This window comes from Pelodiscus sinensis, chromosome 2 (assembly GCF_052426305.1).
Source record: "Pelodiscus sinensis isolate ZL-2025 chromosome 2, ASM5242630v1, whole genome shotgun sequence".
In the NCBI taxonomy this organism is placed as follows: Eukaryota; Metazoa; Chordata; order Testudines; family Trionychidae; genus Pelodiscus; species Pelodiscus sinensis.
Genome location: NC_143053.1, coordinates 152,343,136 through 152,362,470, shown reverse-complemented (window position 1 = coordinate 152,362,470; position 19,335 = coordinate 152,343,136). Strand labels below are relative to the sequence as shown.

Sequence of the window (19,335 nt, the reverse complement as noted above, 5' to 3'; positions counted from 1 at the left end):
AACACAATTCATTCTGCTCATGGGAGGAAACTTTTAGGCTATGTCTACACTGGCGGCTTCTTGCGCAAGGGTTTTTGTGCAAGACATCCACACTGCAATATGCGATCTGCTTTTGTGCAAGAGCATCCATGGCAGTGTGGACGCTCTCTTGCTCAAGAAAGCTCCAATGGCCCTTTTAGCCATAGGGGTTTCTTGCTTAAAAAATCCCTGCTGAGCATCCACACTGCCCTCTTGTGCAAGAGCGCTTACACCTTTTAGAGAAGAGCGTAGCTCTTGTGCAAGGCGCCCTGGGCGTGGTGGTGTGTGTGTTAGCTATCTGCGGGGCTTGGCGGAGGAGTTAGCTGGGGTTTATTGTGTGCGTGTTTTTGTTTTATCCCCCCCCCCCCCCCAACAAAAAAATTGCTGGGCCCCCTGTTGAAACTTGTGATTTTTTTTTCTCAATTAAAATTGCTGCAGGCCCTCATAGAAATTGTTTCAATCAGGCCCCGCACTTCCTAAAGCCAGGCCTGGCCCCTCCCCTGCCGCCTTGCCCCTGTGCCCCTCCAGTCCTGGCACTCCCCTTGGCTGCTGGGAGGCAGGAGTCCTGTCTCTACTCCTCCCCCCTCCATCTCTACCCCATTCTCCCCTGGCAGCCCTATTTCTCTTCTTGCTTTCCCCTCCCCCTTTGCCATAGAGGATGGGGAGCCAGGCTTGGCCTGATCATGAAGTGAACTGAGGTGACAGGCTCAGGTGCCAGACGTGGGGTGGGAGGAGCGCCACTAGGACCTAGAGTGTAGAAAATTGTGTCTAGTGCTGGTGCCTATGTATTCTCTCTGCTCTGTATGCACAGTACCATGGCAGTAGAACAGGAAGGCAGAATTGAGACCTTTCAAAGGTATGGCCTGGCCAAGGGGGGGGCGTCATTCTAGCTCCCTGCCTCAGGTGCCAAAATGTTGTGGGCCGGCCCTGTGGGGAGGGGAGGCCCAGGCCCGCCCGTCCCCTGGGGGAAGAAGGGGGTGTTGGACTGGGCTGAAGCTGCATTGTGGCAGATCCGGCTGGCGGCCGCGTGGCTTGGTCCGACCCCCCGAGAGGCGGGAGGCCGTAGGTCTGGAGTACCCAGGGGTACCTGCCTGCCCTCGGAGCCACGTGACTCGCGGCTCCACACCCCGTTCTCCGGCACGCGGGAGAGGTCACATGCCTGTGACTGGGGGGGGGGGGAGGGAGGCGGCAGAGGGATGCATGACGTCACTGAACGACGGCTGTTTTACATGGAGACGGATGTTTCATTATTGGCGGCTTCAGGTCGCTCCCTGGGCGCTGCGACCGGGACGCCGGGTGAATGCGCTACGGGCGAAGGCTCCGCCCTCCCCAATACTGGCGCCCAGCCCCCGCGGCTCCTGGGCTACCCGGCCGAAGGGCGCCGGGGCGCTGCGCTTGGAGAACTGTTCAGCGGGCGAAGGGCGACTGCACCTTTAAGCTTCACCCCCACAGCCAGGGCCAATCGCCGCTCCCTCGCGGCTTCCTCGGCCGGGCGGAAGAGCGGCGGCGGGTCTTTCTTTCATTACTTCTGCCCTCACGCGGGCGTGTCCCGCCCTTGCGCGCTCGGATTGGCTGACGGCTCAGGCGTCACTCGCGCCGGCGCAGAGCGAACCGGGGTTGGCGGCGGAGCGGAGCGTTTCCGGGTTGGAGGAGCCGCCGCTTGTGTCTGTCCCGTTGTGAGGCCGCCGCGATGAATCGATTCTTCGGGAAATCGAAGCCGAAAGTGCCGCCGCCGAACCTGACGGATTGTATCGGGACGGTGAGTGGGGGGGGGCCGGGTCACCCCACCCGTGTTCGCGTCACTAGGGCGCCCCCGCCCCGCCCGCTGTTGCCGTCCGGCCCTTTGCGTGTCACTCGCTAGCCGCGCGCAGCGACCCCCGTAGAGCGGCAACACCCGCTCCCGCGACAGCCCCGCCTAGCGAGAGACCCGCCCCGCCCCGGAATCCCGGCCAGCCGCCACGCCTAGGGAGTCGCCCCGAGAGAGAGGCCCAGCGCCCCTCCCCCCGCAGAGGGAGCCCGAGAGCCACGGAGAGGGGGCACCAGGGCTGTGAGGAGACCGAGACCTGGGAGCTGTGGAGAGAGCGGCTGAGGGCAACCAGCCCCCCCCCCCCGTTCCGAGGCACACAAGCAGGCCTGAGGATGGGGGAGAGGAGCAAAGGGCGTAGTTGCCCTGGATTTTGCTAATTGAAAGAGGCCCAGTGCTCCCAGTTGCTGCCATTGCTACTGCAGTGGCCAAAGCCCTGGGCTCTTGAATCACCATCCACTTCCCCCCCCTCCACTCTCCCCTTTGCCCCATATTGTTCTGAGGTCTGGGGAGGGGCATAATTAGCTGCTCCATTCTTTCTGTCCAAGGCTCTGCCCCTTCAGGGAGCATGGAGCCCAGACCTCTTTGCACCTTGTCCAGGGGGTTGTGGAGGCTGTCCGCTCCCTTGCACACAACTACACCTATAGAGGTGGAGACACCCGGGAGATGTGCAGTGACACCCAGAGAAAGGTATAAACACTCCTAGCTATACTTACGTACATATGGAAAATGCCCTTAGAGCCTTACTACATATGTGTTTCCTCTCTTTCTTGTTAGTGACTCTATTCATCCTCCCAAAGAATGTCACTCCCCCCTTTCTTTATTTTTTCTCTCATAACCCTTGCCAATCTCAAACAGCACATTGTGGAAAAGCAGGACTAGGACCAATGGGAAGCACATACCATGCAATTCAAATGATAGGCAAGTCATATGAATCCATCCTCAGGCTGGTAAAGAATTACCTTGTTCTTAGCAAAAATCTGCCACAAATGAGCTTACTGCAAAGCAGAGTAGAAGCATATGCAGATGAGAGAGGCTTGTTTAATTGTCCTTTAAATATGCACAAGTTGAGAAATATTAATAGAACAGTCAAATATGCAGTTGAGTGTCTGACTAGTTTGTTTTTTGGGAAGACTTTTAGATCAGGTTACATGAGATGGTTCTTTTGGCCTTTAAAATCTATGAAAGGAAAACTTTCTGAAGACTTGTGATTTGAGGAGCATCCCTTTTCATGATGTGTTAAATAGTTAAAAGGTAAAGAACAAAATATGGTACTTTGAGGTGTATGGCTGACTTGTATCCAGATTCAAATTGTGCAGCGTTTACGTTTTAAGTTGACAGTGAAATCTAAATATGAACTGAAACTACAGTCGATCCCCGAGTTGTGAATGATCGAGTTACGACCGTTCACATTTACGACCAACGCTCCCATGGAGTGGTCATAAAGGCAGTCCCCGAGTTATGAACGTGACTCGCGCTTACGAACAGCGCGGTAACTATGTAACTTAGTGGGGTCTGAGTTACGAACAAATCGAGTTACGGCCAAATGTTCGAGTTACGGCCAACTCAGAGAGGCTGTATTACAAAACTAGTTAACTGTTTTCTGGAGTCTGCAGACAGTCTGAAACAACTCTTGTAAACCGCTCCATTCATCTCAATAGATTTACATTTTTAGATGAACATAATTCATTGGGGAAAAGTGAACATGGTTTCTGTAAAGGAAAATCATGCCTCGCTAACATACTAGAATTGTTTGTGGGAGTCAATAAGCATGTGGACAAGAGGGATCCAGTGGATGTAGTGTACCTAGATTTCCAGAAAGCCTTTGGTTAGGGACCTTATCAACGGCTCTTAAGCAAAGTAAGATGTCATGGAATAAGAGGGAGAGTCTTCTAATGGATTGACAACTTATTAAAAGATAGGTAACAAAGGGTAGGTTTCAGACTAGAGAGTGATAACTAGTGGTATCCCTCAAGGGTCCGTACTGGGACCAGTCCTATTCAACATAGTCATAAATGGTCTGAAGAATGGGGTAAACAGTGAGGTAGAAAAATCTACATATCATACAAAACTGCTCAAGCAAACTGTGAAGAGCTTCAAAAGGATTACTAGGTGACTGGGCAACAAAATGGAAGGTGAATTTTATTGTTGATAAATGCAAAGTAATACATATTGGAAATCATAATCCTGACTATCAGTACAAAATGATGGGGACTAAATTAGCTATCACTCCTCGGGAGAGAGAGATATCATGGAGTCCTTTTAGATAGTTCTCTGAAAACATTAATTCAATGAGTGAGCAGCAGCATTCTAAAAAGCAAACAATGTTAGGAGTGATTTAAAAGGGGGACAGAGAATAAGACAGAATATTTTATTGCCTCTATATAAATCCCTGCCATATGAGGAAAGATTAATAAAACTGGGAGTTTTCAGTTTGAAAAAGAGGAGACTAAAGAGAGAGGGATATGATAGAGTTCTATAAAATCATGACTGGTGTCAAGAAAGTGAATAAGGAAAAGTTATTTATTTGTTCCCGTAACACAAGAACTAGGGGTCACCAAATGAAATTAATAGATAGCGGGTTTAAAACAAACAAAAGAAAGTATTTCTTCACACAACAATGGAACTCCTTGTCAGAGGATGTTGTGAAGACCAGGACTTCAACTGGGTTCAAGAAAGAGCTAGATAAATTCATGGAGGATAGGTCCATCAACAGTTATTAGCCAGGATGGGTAGGAATATGTCAGAAGCTGGGAATAGAGGAGAGGGAGAGTGGGGCACCTGGCATTGGTCAGTGTCAGAGGACAGGATACTGGGCTAGATGGACCTTTGGTTTGACCCAGTATGGCCATTTTTATGTTCTCAATTATGATCCTATTAAAAACTCAACTGTGCCTAACATGCAATCACATCAACTGTGTGTGAAAATCAATAATAGTTACATGGACAAATAAACAAAAGAAAGTGATCATTGTGGTCAGTTCTTGGCATAACTCTTCCTACTGAGTGATGCTTCATACAATTACTAACTAAAAGTCCTTGGCCTGATTTTTCAGTGGTAGTCTGGATTTTCTGTAGAATTATTCTTTAAGTGGCAAATCTTCTCCAGTTTTGTAAACATTAATTTTCATAACAAGAGATGCCAAAATAAGGATGGACACAATGTAGTACCTTTTTAATTGGCCTCTAAGAGTCACTGTTCAGAGCAATCCACAGCAATGAAGATAATGTACACATGGGAGGTTCTTAAAATTATCTAATTCAATGCATATAAATATTTAAATTTTATCCTACCAACTTTGAGCATTCTTTTTATCATTTGGATAGTTTTAACTGCTGCTTCAATCCTTTTTATATGTTTGTTTATATGTACTTGTGTTTTGTTTCTTTTCTACTTGCTTAGTAATGTATAACAACTGAACAGGGGTCAGAAATAGGGGGATAGACTGTGAGGCTACAATTAGTGGCCATTGCTAAGATTTGTTAATAGTTGATATATGCTAATTAAGTCTATCCTTTTTCAATATAAAAAAATTCTTACTGTAGCACAAGCTACAAGTAATGCATTACATAACAATACTTACCAAATTCAATTATGCTATTACTTATAAAAAGAATGTAAATTATTGAGGGAGGAAATTCAGTGTTAAGTTAGATCAGGGTTCACCCCAAAACAGTTACTGAAAATGTAAGGGTATTTTCTCCTTTTCCTGGTACAGTATTTAATTTATTTTGGATGCTCCATCATTGTATGTTAATATTATCTCCTATTTTATCATTAATTTTAGGTGAAACAACAGTAAGTAGTAGTTTACTTCAGACAGGTAGTCATAGTGCTTAGTTTGGGGTGCAAGAAGGCATAACTAGAATCTTAGATGTGCCATGAGAAACAAGTTTAATATATTGTGCTGGAATAAACTTGTAAGCTCTCACCATGGGTCTTTCCTCTGTAGATAAGTGCAGTGCCTCTGATTGTATCGTTCACTTGTACAATAAAGTAAATGATTTAATAATTAAACCAATTTTTGTAAGCGCAGCCACGCTTTCTACTTTTAAATGTAGACAAAGCCTCAGCGTCTTTTTAGTCCTTCTGTTATCCAGAATGATGTGCAGTGGATGGATGTTTAAGAGCTTTAGGACCCTTTGAGTCATTGCAAGACTCCATCAATATACAATATTTTATACAAATAGTGTACAATTTATTTCCTTTTTATTAATAAAACAGCTAGCATAATGGAAAGCTTAAAATAAATCTATGTGCCAGCTGTATAACCAGGCATTTTGTGTTTAATATGGATAGAGCTGAGATTAACTGCTCTGCATAGAAAATACCCTGGCAACAGTATATTATCAATGTCTTCCTCCATGCTGGCATGTACTGCCTCTTTGTTTAGAGAAAATGGCTTCTAACAGAAGGATAAATGCATCAGAATTAAAATGTTGACATATGAACTATATTTACATATTACAAATTCAATCTGCAAATTTAATGTCCTACCAATGAGTGAAAATTGAGTATGTTTGTGTGCCCCTTTCTAGGAAAGATTCACAGAATGAAAAAATGTAAGCTTTCTTTGAGAGACTTCTCTGAACGTATAACATCATAAGGGTTTGCTAAGAGAGTCTATTTTTTAAAATGAATTTTAGTAGCAGGAATCTGAGCCACCTTTGGTCATCTAATTGTCCTCTTCCAAAATCATTTTGACATTTGGATGTATAACAGCAACTCTTTGTGAGCACATTTTGCTTCCAGGACTACAAGTCCCTGGGAAAAACCTTGTGTAAGCAATGCGTTTTTTTTTTGTCTGTCTTCCTTATACCAAAGGTGGATAGCAGAGCTGAGTCAATTGACAAGAAAATTAGCAGACTTGATGCAGAGCTGGTGAAATATAAAGATCAAATGAAGAAAATGCGGGAGGGCCCCGCAAAGGTAAGAATCCTATTTGGTGTAATATGAGAAAGTGAAGTGACTCGCATTTTCAGTCTGTCATGTAATGGAGTGATGTCATAACCAGTTCTCCAGGTTCTGAGAAGCATCATTAAAAGTGCTTCTTGCTACCTTGGGAGAGGGTGGCTACTATAAGCTTGTTTTTATTCTCATTTATTTCCCAAATCTGTGCCATATTGGCTTCTAGTCTTGAAATAAAGAGGCATTTTCATTATATTACTCTGTATAAAACTAATAAACGTGGCTACGAAGTCAAATACTCTTATTGCCTCCTTTTTATATGTACATCAGGCTATTATGGTAGGATTGATCCAGCACTCTCTAGACATTCAATCACACCAAGTTAGATTGGATCTTCCTCTGCACCAATTGCTGTCTCTTTTTTATAGTTGTCACAGATTTCACTAATTTGAACATCTACTATGGGAAACATTAAAATGTCAGTAAAATGCTAAATATAAACTTTCTCAGCTTTTTTTTTAACTGAGATGCAAATAAGTTTCTGTGATTTAGGGGTAAGAATGAAAATGGGACCAGTTGGCTTACTTTAAGTTTCTTTCAGTTTGCATACCAGCATGTGGAGAATAGTGATGTGGGGAGGGAGAAAGCAGAGAGTAAATGCAAGATCTTAGAAATGAAGTCTCTTAAACCAGAAGGCTTTTGGAGAGAAGGGAGTCTGAGTCCCTTTTCTTCCTTTCTCTCCTTCCTTTCCCTGCAGCTCTATGAGGTCAAATCTGTAAGGCAGACTCGTTGGTTCAGTTCCTTGTAGAGGAGGTTCAAAATCTTTCAGAAACAGAAGAGGAAACCCCATGAACTTGAGAAATGGGGCAAACAGCTAAAGGAAACAGCTGTTAATAAAGTTTAGTTCGTTTTGAAGTGGATGAAAATTCTTCATGCTTTAGTGAAATACTGATAGCACCACACAAAGCATTGTTTGGTTGATACTGATCTTTGAAATGTTTTTGGAAGGTCATGTCCAGAGAAATTTGCCATTTTTTGTGAGCATGTTCTGCTTTTTGGGTGTCTTTTTTTCCCTTTTATTTAAACAGTAGTTCTATGGGTTTTCATTATTACCGATATATAGATATGCTTGTTTGAATACTTTGAGTATTTGTTGTGCCCATTAACTGTTTAACACCTCTTAAAGTTTAGAAAAGGACTAAACTTTATGCATTTATGCATTAAGTATTGTAATAGTAAAATGCAGAGCAACTAAATTAACTTGGTTTTTACTAACATCTGGCTGTAACGTCTCTTTCAGAATATGGTTAAACAGAAGGCTTTGAGAGTGTTAAAGCAGAAGCGAATGTAAGTTTCAAACTCGCTTAATTCTTATTTAGTGAATTTTTTGTGAGGAAGGATTGGCATACTTTTCACTTCCTCTTCCATTTCTGTGCCATTTCTTGTGAGTATTCATGTAAACAAATTATGAAATGGCAGTCAGCTGTTATAAACATCCAGTTTTTTAAAGTATCAAAGCTAAAATTATTTTGGTTTTAGCATGTCTGTGTATTATTTATATATAAGTATATGAATAGGTTTGATATTTGACATAATATTACATAACTTGTGGTATTGATACACCTTGAATTAAAACCAAATGACTGGTAGTTATACTTGAGTTGGTCTTACTTTTAGATCTATAGACCTAAACTACTACATGTTATATAAATAGCTACTTTATATGCATTAATCAGTATCACTGTAAATTCTTTATATGGCCCCATGGGTCTCACTGGTGTTCTTAACATTCCAGTTGGACCCAATCAGAACACTATATGGGATAACATACGTTTCTCCCATATTGCTGTGCCATTAGTAAATAAAGCAAAATGCAGGACAATGTAGCACTTTAAAGACTAACAAGATGGTTTATTAGGTGATGAGCTTTCGTGGGCCAGACCCACTTCCTCAGATCAAATAGTGGAAGAAAATAGTCACAACCATATATACCAAAGGATACAATTAAAAAAAATGAACACATATGAAAAGGACAAATCACATTTCAGAACAGGAGAGGAATGCAGGGGGGGAGGAAGGAAGGAAGGTAAGTGTCTGTGAATTGATGATATTAGAGGTGGGGAGAGTGGGATGTCTGTGAGCTAATGGTATTAGAGGTGATAATTGGGGAAGCTATCTTGGTAATGGGTAAGATAGTTTGAGTATTTGTTCATTCCTTCCCGGAGAGTGTCGAATTTTAACATGAATGACAGTTCAGAGGATTCCCTTTCAAGTACAGATGTAAAAGGTCTTTGTAGCAGAATGCAGGTGGTTAAGTCATTGAGAGTGTGTCCTTTCTGGTTAAAATGGCAAGAAACTGTTTTTTCTTTGTGATCTTGTCTGATATCTGTTTTGTGATATCAGAAAAAAGAAAAAACAGCATTCCTATCCATAAGAAGGGAAATAAGAACAACCCGGGAAACTGCAGTCCAGTCAGTTTAACTTCTGTGCTAGGAAAGATAATGGAATAAGTAATTAAGGAATTAATATGTAAACACCTGGAAGATAATAAAGTGATAGGTAACAGCCAACATGGATTTGTAAAGAATTAATCATGTCAAACCAATCTGATAGCTTTCTTTGATAGGATAACAAGTCTTGTGGATAAGGGAGAAGTGGTGGATGTGGTATACCTAGACTTTAGTAAGGTGTTTGATACGATCTTGCAGGATCGTTCTGTTCAATATCTTCAGTGATTTAGATGATAGCATAGAGAGGATGCTTATTAAGTTTGCAGAAGATATGAAGCTGGGCGGGGTTGCAACTGCTTTGGAGAATAGGGTCATAATTCAAAATGATCTGGAAAAACTGGAGAGATGGTCTGAGATAAATAGGATGAAGTTTAATAAGGACCAATGCAAACTACTCTACTTAGGAAGGAACAATCCGTTCCACACATACAGAATGGGAAGCGACTGTCTAGGAAGGAGTACTGAAGAAAGGGATGTTGGGATCATAGTGGACCACAAGCTAAATATGAGTCAACAGTGTGACGCTGTTGCAAAAAAAGCAAACATGAGTCTGGGCTGCATTAACAGGAGTGTTGTGAGCAAGACACAACAGGAGTGTTGTAAGCGAGAAATCATTCTTCCGCTCTACTTTGCATTGATTAGGCCTCAATTGGAGTATTTTGTCTAGTTCTGGGCACTGCATCTCAGGAAGAATGTGGAGAAATTGGAGAAGGTCCAGAGAAGAGCAACAAGAATGAATAAAGATCTAGAGAACATGACCTGTGGAGGAAGACTGAAAGAATCAGGCTTGTTTAGTTTAGAAAGGAGAAGACTGAGAGGGGACATGATAGCAGTTTTCAGGTTTCTAAAAGAGTTACAAGGAGGAGGGATAAAAATTGTTCTCCTTGGCCTCTGATGATAGGACAAGAAGCAATGGGCTTAAACTGCAGCAAGGGAGGCTTAGGTTGGACATTAGGGAAAACTTCCTAACTGTCAGTGTGGTTAAGTACTACAATAAATTGTCTAGGGAGGTTGAGTTATCTCCATCACCGGGGATATTTAGGAACAGGTTGACATCTGTCAGGGATGATCTAGAATATTGTGATTGGTCTTGCCATGAGGGCGGGGGACTGGACTTAGTGATCTCTTGAGGTCCTTTCCAGTTCTAGTATTCTATGATTCTATAAATAAGTAAAGATTTCCTTTTTTCTTTCCAAGTTTGAAAAGTACTGTTTGTTGCATGCCTTCTGAATTTCATTAGCGTTCTTTACAAATTGTATAATATACAGTAATGTTTTAAATACCGCATTTGCAATACTTTAACAGGTATGAACAACAGCGGGATAATCTGTCACAGCAGTCTTTTAATATGGAACAAGCCAATTACACCATACAGTCACTGAAGGACACAAAGACAACGGTATCAATACATTCATTTCAGATTTGCTTTATTTGTAAATGCTGTAGTGGTAGATACAAGCATGGTTTTTTACTCTATTCTAGGTTGATGCTATGAAACTTGGAGTGAAAGAAATGAAAAAGGCTTACAAGCAAGTCAAAATTGACCAAATTGAGGTGAGTGTTTGTACTACTTGCTACTAAACAATCCAATGATATGCTGTTGAAATGCTAAATAGTGACTCTTATTGTGTGCACAAAGTTTATTTGGAATTAAACATTCATAGAGATCATAGAACTTGAAGGAACCTTGAGAAATCATCAAGTCCAGTTCCCTGAACTTTTGTCAGGACTAAGCACCATCTAGACTATCCCTGACAGGTGTTTGTCTAACCTGCTCTTAAAAATCTGCAATAATGGTGATTCCATAACCTCCTAAGGCAGTTTATTCCAGTGCTTAACATTGCCGCTGTGAGCTCTTGTGTTTTAAATGTCCTTCTAGCCCATTCTAGATGCTTCTGACCAATTAGAACATCCAACCATTTAATATAACTTTGCCATTGGTTTTGATTGGCATCATTTGCACTCTTGGAGGTTCAATGTCTTTTTTACAATGCAAAGAATCTATGAAGCATTCCAGGAGACTTTCCACATTTGATATGAATATAAGTGAGGAAAAAAGAACGGTTCCTGTATTTACACACTACAGTTTAGTGTATGAAATGAAATTTTTTCTATTTTAATTTTGCTTTTTAATGTCTCATAACCCTCTACTGCAAGCTAACATTAGATTCTAAGTTTTAAAAAAAATCTTTAAATTCTCTCTGGCAAAATATAAAACAGCCTGATACGTTCAGAGATTTTGGTGCCAATTTCCCTTTGTCTATTCTAGTCCATCATTTATATTTTATTTAACAGCTGAGAGCCCAGTGTTGCATTAAATATATAATTAACACAATATTCTATTCTTAGAAGAATTTCAAATGGGATTTATAAATTAAAATGATGCAGCAAAGTAGCTTGTTCTGCAGTATTAGCTGCTGAGTCATTTCTAAATTTCAGTGTATAGTTCTAGTTGAATCAGCTTGTAACTTGTGCATCTGGGACAAGTTTAACTTTTTTGTGACAACTGCAGGACATACAAGACCAATTGGAGGACATGATGGAAGAAGCCGGTGAAATCCAGGAAGCTCTGAGTCGTAGTTATGGAACACCAGAGATTGATGAAGATGATTTGGAGGCAGGTTAGTGAGTACAGATGGATTCAGTGGTATTTTAGTTGTGCTCCTGCAGAAACTGAACATTTTTTTCCAAGAAATTAACAGCTGATTATTATCTGAATTTGCAAGGGCAAAAGCACAAATTGGTATATTAAATAACTGACATTTATAGAATTCTGTGATCACTGAAGAAAAGAATCTTTTTCCATTAGGTTAATTTTAGCTTCTTTCTAGTGCTTTTATGTATCACTAATTGTCTCATGAAGTAACATCAATTTGTTTGACTCAGATATAGATCGTTAGAATAATAGAAAACTAGAACTGGAAGGGACCTCTAGAGGTCATCGAGTCCAGTCCTCTGCCCTCACAGCAGGACCCAGTACCATCTAGATCACTCCAACCTTTTTACACCCAAGATCACTTTTTAAATGATAGAACAAGCCAAGATCTACCACCCCGCCCCTTCCTTGAAGCCCCACCCTCGCTATTCTCCTCCTCTCCATCACTTGCTATCCCCAACCCTTATACTTCTGCTTCCCCCCCCCCCCAATTCTTCTGTAGGAAGAGATTTTCCAACATTTGGCCTGTCTAGACTGGACCAAATGTCAGAAAAAACCCTTGTTTTGGAAGCCCCCCCTTATTTTTCATGGAAAGAGGAATATAGAGGTGACCAAAAGATCATGTTTGCTCTTCCACTAAAAGAAGTGGAAGAACAAACGCATCCCTGGATGCAGAATAGTTTTTCTGGGATATCTCCGGAATCCTGAAAAACTCCTGCAGTCTAGCTGTACCCTCGCTGGGTTGAGACAGGATGTGTAGGCTCTGGGGTGGTAATGAGGGATTTGGGTGTGAGAAGGGGTGAGAGGTGCAAGGCCTGGGAGGAAATCTGGATGCAGGAGGAGGTGGATAAGGGGACGCTGGCTCAGAGGGGGCTCCAGGCCGGCAGTGTTGGAATCAGATGTAGGGTTTTGGGCTACTAAGCAAGCCACAGACTTCTGGATGTGAGGGTTCAGGAATTTAGGTTGGGATATGTGAGAGGCTCAGGGCAGGGGGTTCCAGCGTATGATAGGCTCAGATGTAGGGTCTGGGGAAAAGGGGAGTGCAGGAGTGTTACGATGTTGTGGCCAGATGGGGGTTTGGCCCCAATTGGGGGTTTGTTGGCCAGGCTTCATTTTTAAATACTATGTCAAACGCACAAAGTTTCTCCATTGTCTTTATTTCTGAGAAGAGCAGGGAACCTGTTTTGAGTCAGGGGTCACTGACCCACAGAAAAGTCATTTGGGGCCACACAAGTGAGATGCAAAAAAACCCTCCTCCAACTCTCCCTCCTCCCCAAGCTTCACTAATGTGGCCCCAACTGTGTTGGTGGGAGCAGGGGACATAGTACTGGGGGAGGGTGCTAGTGGGTGCTTTGGCAGGGGACAGTGGGGACAGAGTTCTGTGGCTGGGGAGTGAGAACAGGGGGCAGGGAAGAGGGGGTGCAGAGATGGCAGGGAAGAGGGAATGGGGAGGGAAGAGGGAACGGGGCACAGGGAGGGCAGGGGGGTGGGGTGCCAGTGGTGGCAGAGAGTCTCCTGTACCTGACTCCTCTAAGGATTCCCCTCGGCCCCCCCAGAGGGAAACAGGCATGCGCCTGCCCCAGGGCCGACAACTCGCCCCCCCCCCCCGCAGCATGGGGAAATCCCCGCACGCACCTGCGCTGGGGCCGACTCACCCCTCCTCCAGGGCCGACACCCCCTCCTGCAGTGTGCCCAGCACTCCACAGACCTGTGGGAGTGGAGCAGCGAGCAGACTTCTGGAACCCCCGGAAGTGGCGTGAAGCTGCAGGACTTCCTTCCACCCCGTGGGAAGCCGGCACTACCTCCATTGTTGCTGGAGGTAGGTAGTGGGGCTTCTCGGGGGTCGGAGGAAAATGCAGGGGGGCCCGAACACCTTGTGATCGACTAGTCGGTGACCACAGATCTAGACCATTCCTGATAGATGTCTCTCTAACCTGCTCTTAAATATCTCCAGAGATGGAGATTCTACAACTTCTCTAGGCAACTTATTGCAGGGTTTAACCATGCTGACAGTTTTCCTAATGTCCAGCCTAAACCTCCCTTGTTGCAGTTTAAGCCCATTGCTTCTTGTCCTATCCTCAGAGGCCAAGGAGAACAACTTTCTCTCCTCCTCCCTGTGACACCCTTTAGATACCTGAAAACTGCTATCCTGTCTCCACTCAGTCTTCTCCTTTCCAAGCTAAACAAGCCCAGTTCTTTCAGTCTTCCTTTATAGGCCATGGTCTCTAGATCTTTAATCATTCTTGTTGCTCTTCTTTGGACCTTCTCCAATTTCTCAACATCTTTCTTGAAATGTGGTGCTGAGTAGTAGACACAATACTCCAATTGAGGCCCAATCAGCTCAGAGTAGAGCAGAAGAATGACTTCTCATGTCTTGCTCTCAACACTCCTGTTAATGCAGCCCAGACTCATGTTTGCTTTTTTTGCAACAGTGTCACACTGTTGACTCAAATTTAGCTTGTAGTCCACTATGATCCCTAGATCCCCTAGACAGTTGCGTCCCATTCTGTACGTGTGAATCAGATTTTCCTTCCTATGTAGAGTACTTTGCATTTGTCCTTATTAAACTTTATCCTATTTACCTCAGACCATTTCTCCAGTTTATCCAGATCATTTTGAATTATGACCCTATTCTCCAAAGCAGTTGCAACCCCTCTCAGCTTTGTGTACCCTCTGCAAACTTAATAAGAGTATTCTCTGTGCCAATATGTAAATCGTTGTTGCTTCTGTATTGGGGCAACTTCCTACTCCCTCAGCTTTCTGAAGATGAATCCTTCCTGTGCTGTCAGACTTTTCTTAGTGCAGAAACAGTATTTCATCATCCCTGTCTATCCTGGGCTGCTTTTTGCATGCCCTCTGTACTGTGAAGCCCCATAAAGTTTTCCTTTTCAGAATACTATTTGATGAAGGGATTTTGTCAACCCCTTTTGCATGTTCCTCTAGCTGCCCTATGGCATATCTGCTAGTGCAGATGCTTGGGGTTTTTTTCATACCTCATTTCCCAGTAACTTTTTTTACACTTCTTTTTTCCTTGCCAAAGAAATCCCTTGCTTAATTTAATATCAATAATGTAATTCAATTTCAGAACTGGATGCCTTAGGTGATGAACTTTTAGTTGATGAAGACAGCTCCTATTTAGATGAGGCTGCATCTGCTCCAGCAATTCCAGAAGGCACTCCTACAGACGCAAAAAACAAGGTGGTCCTTTTTTCCTCTCATTTAGTAATTGTACAGTAAAATTTGTTCAGTCACCACAAAACTGATAAAGCTGTTGCTTCATGGAAGCCTTAAAGGTGGAGCAAAATTGAGCTTAGTATGCTTCAGGAGGCCTACTTTACAAACTAATATTGCCTTTCTGTGGTGGTAAATCTATTTTTCCCCATAAGATAGCAACTGTGGTTAGCTGAAAGGGCTATCGTATCATTTTATATGTTTTTTGCAAGTAAATCTGAGTATTTGCATTTCAAGCATTTCTCATGCTTTTCTAACTTTTGTACATGGCTTTTGTATGTAAGTATGTGTCATGTCAGCTGACTGTTAAATTTTCACTTTTTTGGGCTATAACAAAATTGGTAAGTGATATTGGCGGCAGAAAATACTGATGCTCCTATTTGGTTTTGTAACTCCCAGCTTTAAAGCAATCTTAGATTGATACATAATTTATTCTTTTTCCCCCCATAGGATGGTATATTGGTGGATGAATTTGGACTGCCACAGATCCCTGCTACATAAACATGCATTTCTAGAGCACATTGGAAATGGCAGGTTACTACTTATAAATCAGATTAGCAAAACACTTTTTTAAATCCTGGAAAACTTGCCTTTTCAGTATAATATTAATATCACTACATCTTAAAATGCAGTACGAATGGCTCATGGTGTTTCTCTTCCTCGAAGAAAGTTGATATACTACTGACTTGTATATTAAAGGAGAACATTTGGCACAATTACTTCAGCAGATGGATTCAGTTTGCTAGGTTTTGATTCCCTTATCTCTTATGGAAGAAGTAATACATGAACAGTAGTGGTGGCTGTTAATAGTTGAGCTTTCTTTTGATTTGTAATATTTGTTTTCTGAAAAAAAACTAAGGCTATGTGACTGCTTACCTTCTGTAAGATAGCTTCCTTCTTACTGTACTGATTTGATAACAAATGGATGCTTTTTTAAAAACATTTCAGTTCAGAAACTTTCTTGATAATGTATTTGTAACTCTTAATTACAGCTGTAATAAATAAACACATATAAAGGTTATCTTTAACCTTATGTATTCAATTTTGACATAAGCTATGCTATGGTATACACTTTTATCCTTTCGTGTGGTGTTTTTAGTGGTAGTTTTAACCTGTCCCTTGTCTCCATTAGTGCCATTCAACATTTGAGCATGGGCCCTCCCTTAACATGCTTGGTCTAAAACTTGAAATTGGTCATGATCATCTTCTCTAGCCTTTCATGTATTTCCCTCTTAGATTTACAAAATAACATTTCTGTAAGACCATTGCTAGTGCTGTGCTTTTCTTCTTGTCACTAGTCAGGGCATTACTGCTTTCTCTCTGACCACCATTGCTCTGTAGATTTTCTATGACCGTTTTTTTGCTGGACAAGATCACCATCTCCCTTCTTTTGGACCCATTGGCCAGAAGAGTGAGAATGCTCCCAAACTCGGGTCTCTTCTACTGAAGATTGTATTGCCAGATCTTGTAGCAGACTTTCAGAACTGTCTGTGGCCCAAATCGTTTTCCATTTTTATCAGGAATGAAGTGTACAAATGTTGTACAGAAACTGAAAGTTATTTATGATTAATAAAGATATTTTTCCAATACATTTTTAGAATACATCCCTCCTTAATTGTAATCAGCAGTATGGTTAGAAGAAGAAAGCATATTCATATGTAGTCAAAAATACAAAATAATTTACTTGTAATTTTAGTTCTTGCTAGTACGTTTTTCTTCAGCTTAAGAAGCTAGATGTTGTTAATAAAAAGTCCTAGAACTGTTAGCTGGTTGCAAACAGAGAGGCCTCAATTAGTAGACTTGTTCATTGGAGAAATGTTGCCTGGAAAATAGTTTACACATGTGGTGCTTTCTTCCCATAAAAGAAACTGACGGCAAAGAAAAGAACTAGTTGCAGTACACATACCGTTCCTAAATCTAAGTGGTGATGAACATAGCTAAGTACCCAGTATAAAGCATAACTTAAAACTGTAAAATGTAAAATTTCCAAGATAATAATGATGGAAACTGGCTTTTAGATGAAATTGTTTTGGACATGTATACAGCATTTTATGTAAATCATCTTTTATTAATTTAATTTACAGGAATTTAAATAAAACATTGTATTACAGGATTGATATTTTTAAACTACCCAGTGTGAAATCAAATATTTTACACAGATTGTGAGGTGATGACAAAAATTAGATATTTCCAAATCAGTGTAAATCTGTACTCTTGTCACATTAGTTGTTGGATAACCCTAGTTTATTGTGCGTAAGAACTATGTGGGGAGGGGAAAGCAAATAGTTTCATAGAATAATGCCCTTTGGATGTGTTTGGAGATTTTCTAAGTCCTTGAGACTTAAATCATAAATTAGAGAAAGGAAAGAGCTATTAGGCCATAGAACCCATCTTCCCCCAATAGAGGACTCATGGGACAATAAATTGAAATTACAGGCAGTCCCCGAGTTACGCGGATCCGACTTATGTCGGATCCGCAGTTACGAACGGGGTTTGCTGCCCATCTCCCTGGTCTGCTGGAGACCAGCAGACCAGGGAGACGTGGAGCAAAGCCACGGAGCACGCGGGTAGCGGACAGCCCAGACGTGCTGCGGCTGTCCCGCTGCCGGCGTGCTCAGAGGCTTTGCTTCCCGTCTCCCCAGACCAGCAGACCAGGGAGAGAGGGAGCAAAGCCGCGGAGCACGCAGGCAGCTGACAGCCCAGACGCGCTGTGTTCCGCGGCTTTGCTCCCCGTCTCCCTGGTCTGCTGGAGACCAGGGAGACGGGGAGCAAAGCCGGGGAACACGTGGGCAGCGGACAGCCCAGATGCGCCGCGGCTGTCCCGCTGCCGGCGTGTTCCGCGGCTTTGCTCCCCATCTCCCTTGTCTGGAGACCAGCAGACCAGGGAGACGTGGAGCAAAGCCGCAGAGGACCCGGGCGGTGGGACCGCGGTGCGTCTCAATCCCCTGCCCGCGTCTCCCTGATCTGCTGGGGGGGGGGGGCAGCTAGTACCCCCCCCCCCCCCAGAAGTCCAGGCTTTTCTCCGGACGCCTGTGGTAGAGCAGCTGAGGTGCTGCCAGTTGGTCCTGCAGCGCTGCTCTGGGCACTACTGGACCAACCCGGCAGCACCCCAGCTGCTCTGCCCCAGGCGTCCCCAAGTCAGCCGCTGCTGAAACTGACCAGCGCTGACTACAGGAAGCCCAAGGCAGAGTTGCTCTGCCCCGCGCTTCCTGGAATCAGCCGCTGATCAGTTTCAGCAGCAGCTGACTTGGGGACGCCTGGGGTTCTTAAATTGAATCTGTATGTAAGTCGGAACTGGCGTCCAGATTCAGCCTGTTGAAACTGATCAGAGGCTGATTCCAGGAAGCCCGGGGCAGAGCAACTCTGCCTCGGGCTTCCTGTAGTCAGCCGCTGGTCAGTTTCAGCAGCAGCTGAATCTGGACGCCAGTTCCGACTTACATACAGATTCAACATAAAAACAAACCTACAGTCCCTATCTTGTACGTAACCCGGGGACTGCCTGTATATATGATTAGCTAAATATCCAATAATAATTTTTTACAGCCAGCAGATGGCAGACTTCTATTTAAGAGGCATTTTAGAAAGCATGGGACTCTGCAGAATTGAGAACTTACTAGTTTTGAAGTTAATAAACTAGAGTTGCTCTAACAATATAAAAACAATGAATATTTTGATGGAAAAACAATTCCAACAGAATGTTTAATTTTTGACCAGCTCTATTCATTACCATATTTATTACTAGAAGATTTACCAGGTGTTGCTTGGGTCTTCAACTCAAAGTTTTTTTTTTTTTAATTTAAATTCTTGTTCTGCGGTGGGGCTGGGAATGAGGGGCTCAGTATGCAGGGAGAGAGGACAGCTCTAGTCCTTTAACCACAGGAGCCTGGTGCCAGGTGGGAACTACCTGTCCATGGTTGTTGAGCAGCCACAGCTGAGGGAGGGGTGTATGTTCCCCAGCAGAGACACAGACACACAAGCAAACTCTCTGAAATATATAATAGTATTCCTTTCTCCACCTTTGCCCCTTGCTGGCCCTATATAGTTATTGCTGGCCCCTCTCTGGCCCCTTCCTGCCTCTCTGTAGTCATTCTAAGGCAGGGCAGGGCAAGGCAAGGCAAGATGCAGACCGCAGGCCGAATCTGGCCAGCCTAACACTGAAATCTGGCCCACGGGCTGCATCTGGCCACTTTCTTTTAATATCCTGCTG

The 19,335-nt window shown here is 43.1% G+C and overlaps 1 protein-coding gene across 1 annotated transcript; it reads left to right on the top strand.

The window, feature by feature from the left end:
• Positions 1-1,433: 1,433 nt before the first annotated feature.
• On the top strand, positions 1,434-17,241 carry CHMP5 (charged multivesicular body protein 5). Its single transcript, XM_075921629.2, has 8 exons — positions 1,434-1,777; positions 6,648-6,752; positions 8,032-8,078; positions 10,547-10,640; positions 10,724-10,795; positions 11,754-11,862; positions 14,983-15,095; positions 15,579-17,241. Exons 1-8 carry the CDS (start codon positions 1,709-1,711, stop codon positions 15,627-15,629), a joined length of 660 nt encoding a protein of 219 aa, XP_075777744.2. The 5' UTR covers positions 1,434-1,708; the 3' UTR covers positions 15,630-17,241.
• The last annotated feature ends 2,094 nt before the right edge of the window (positions 17,242-19,335 follow it).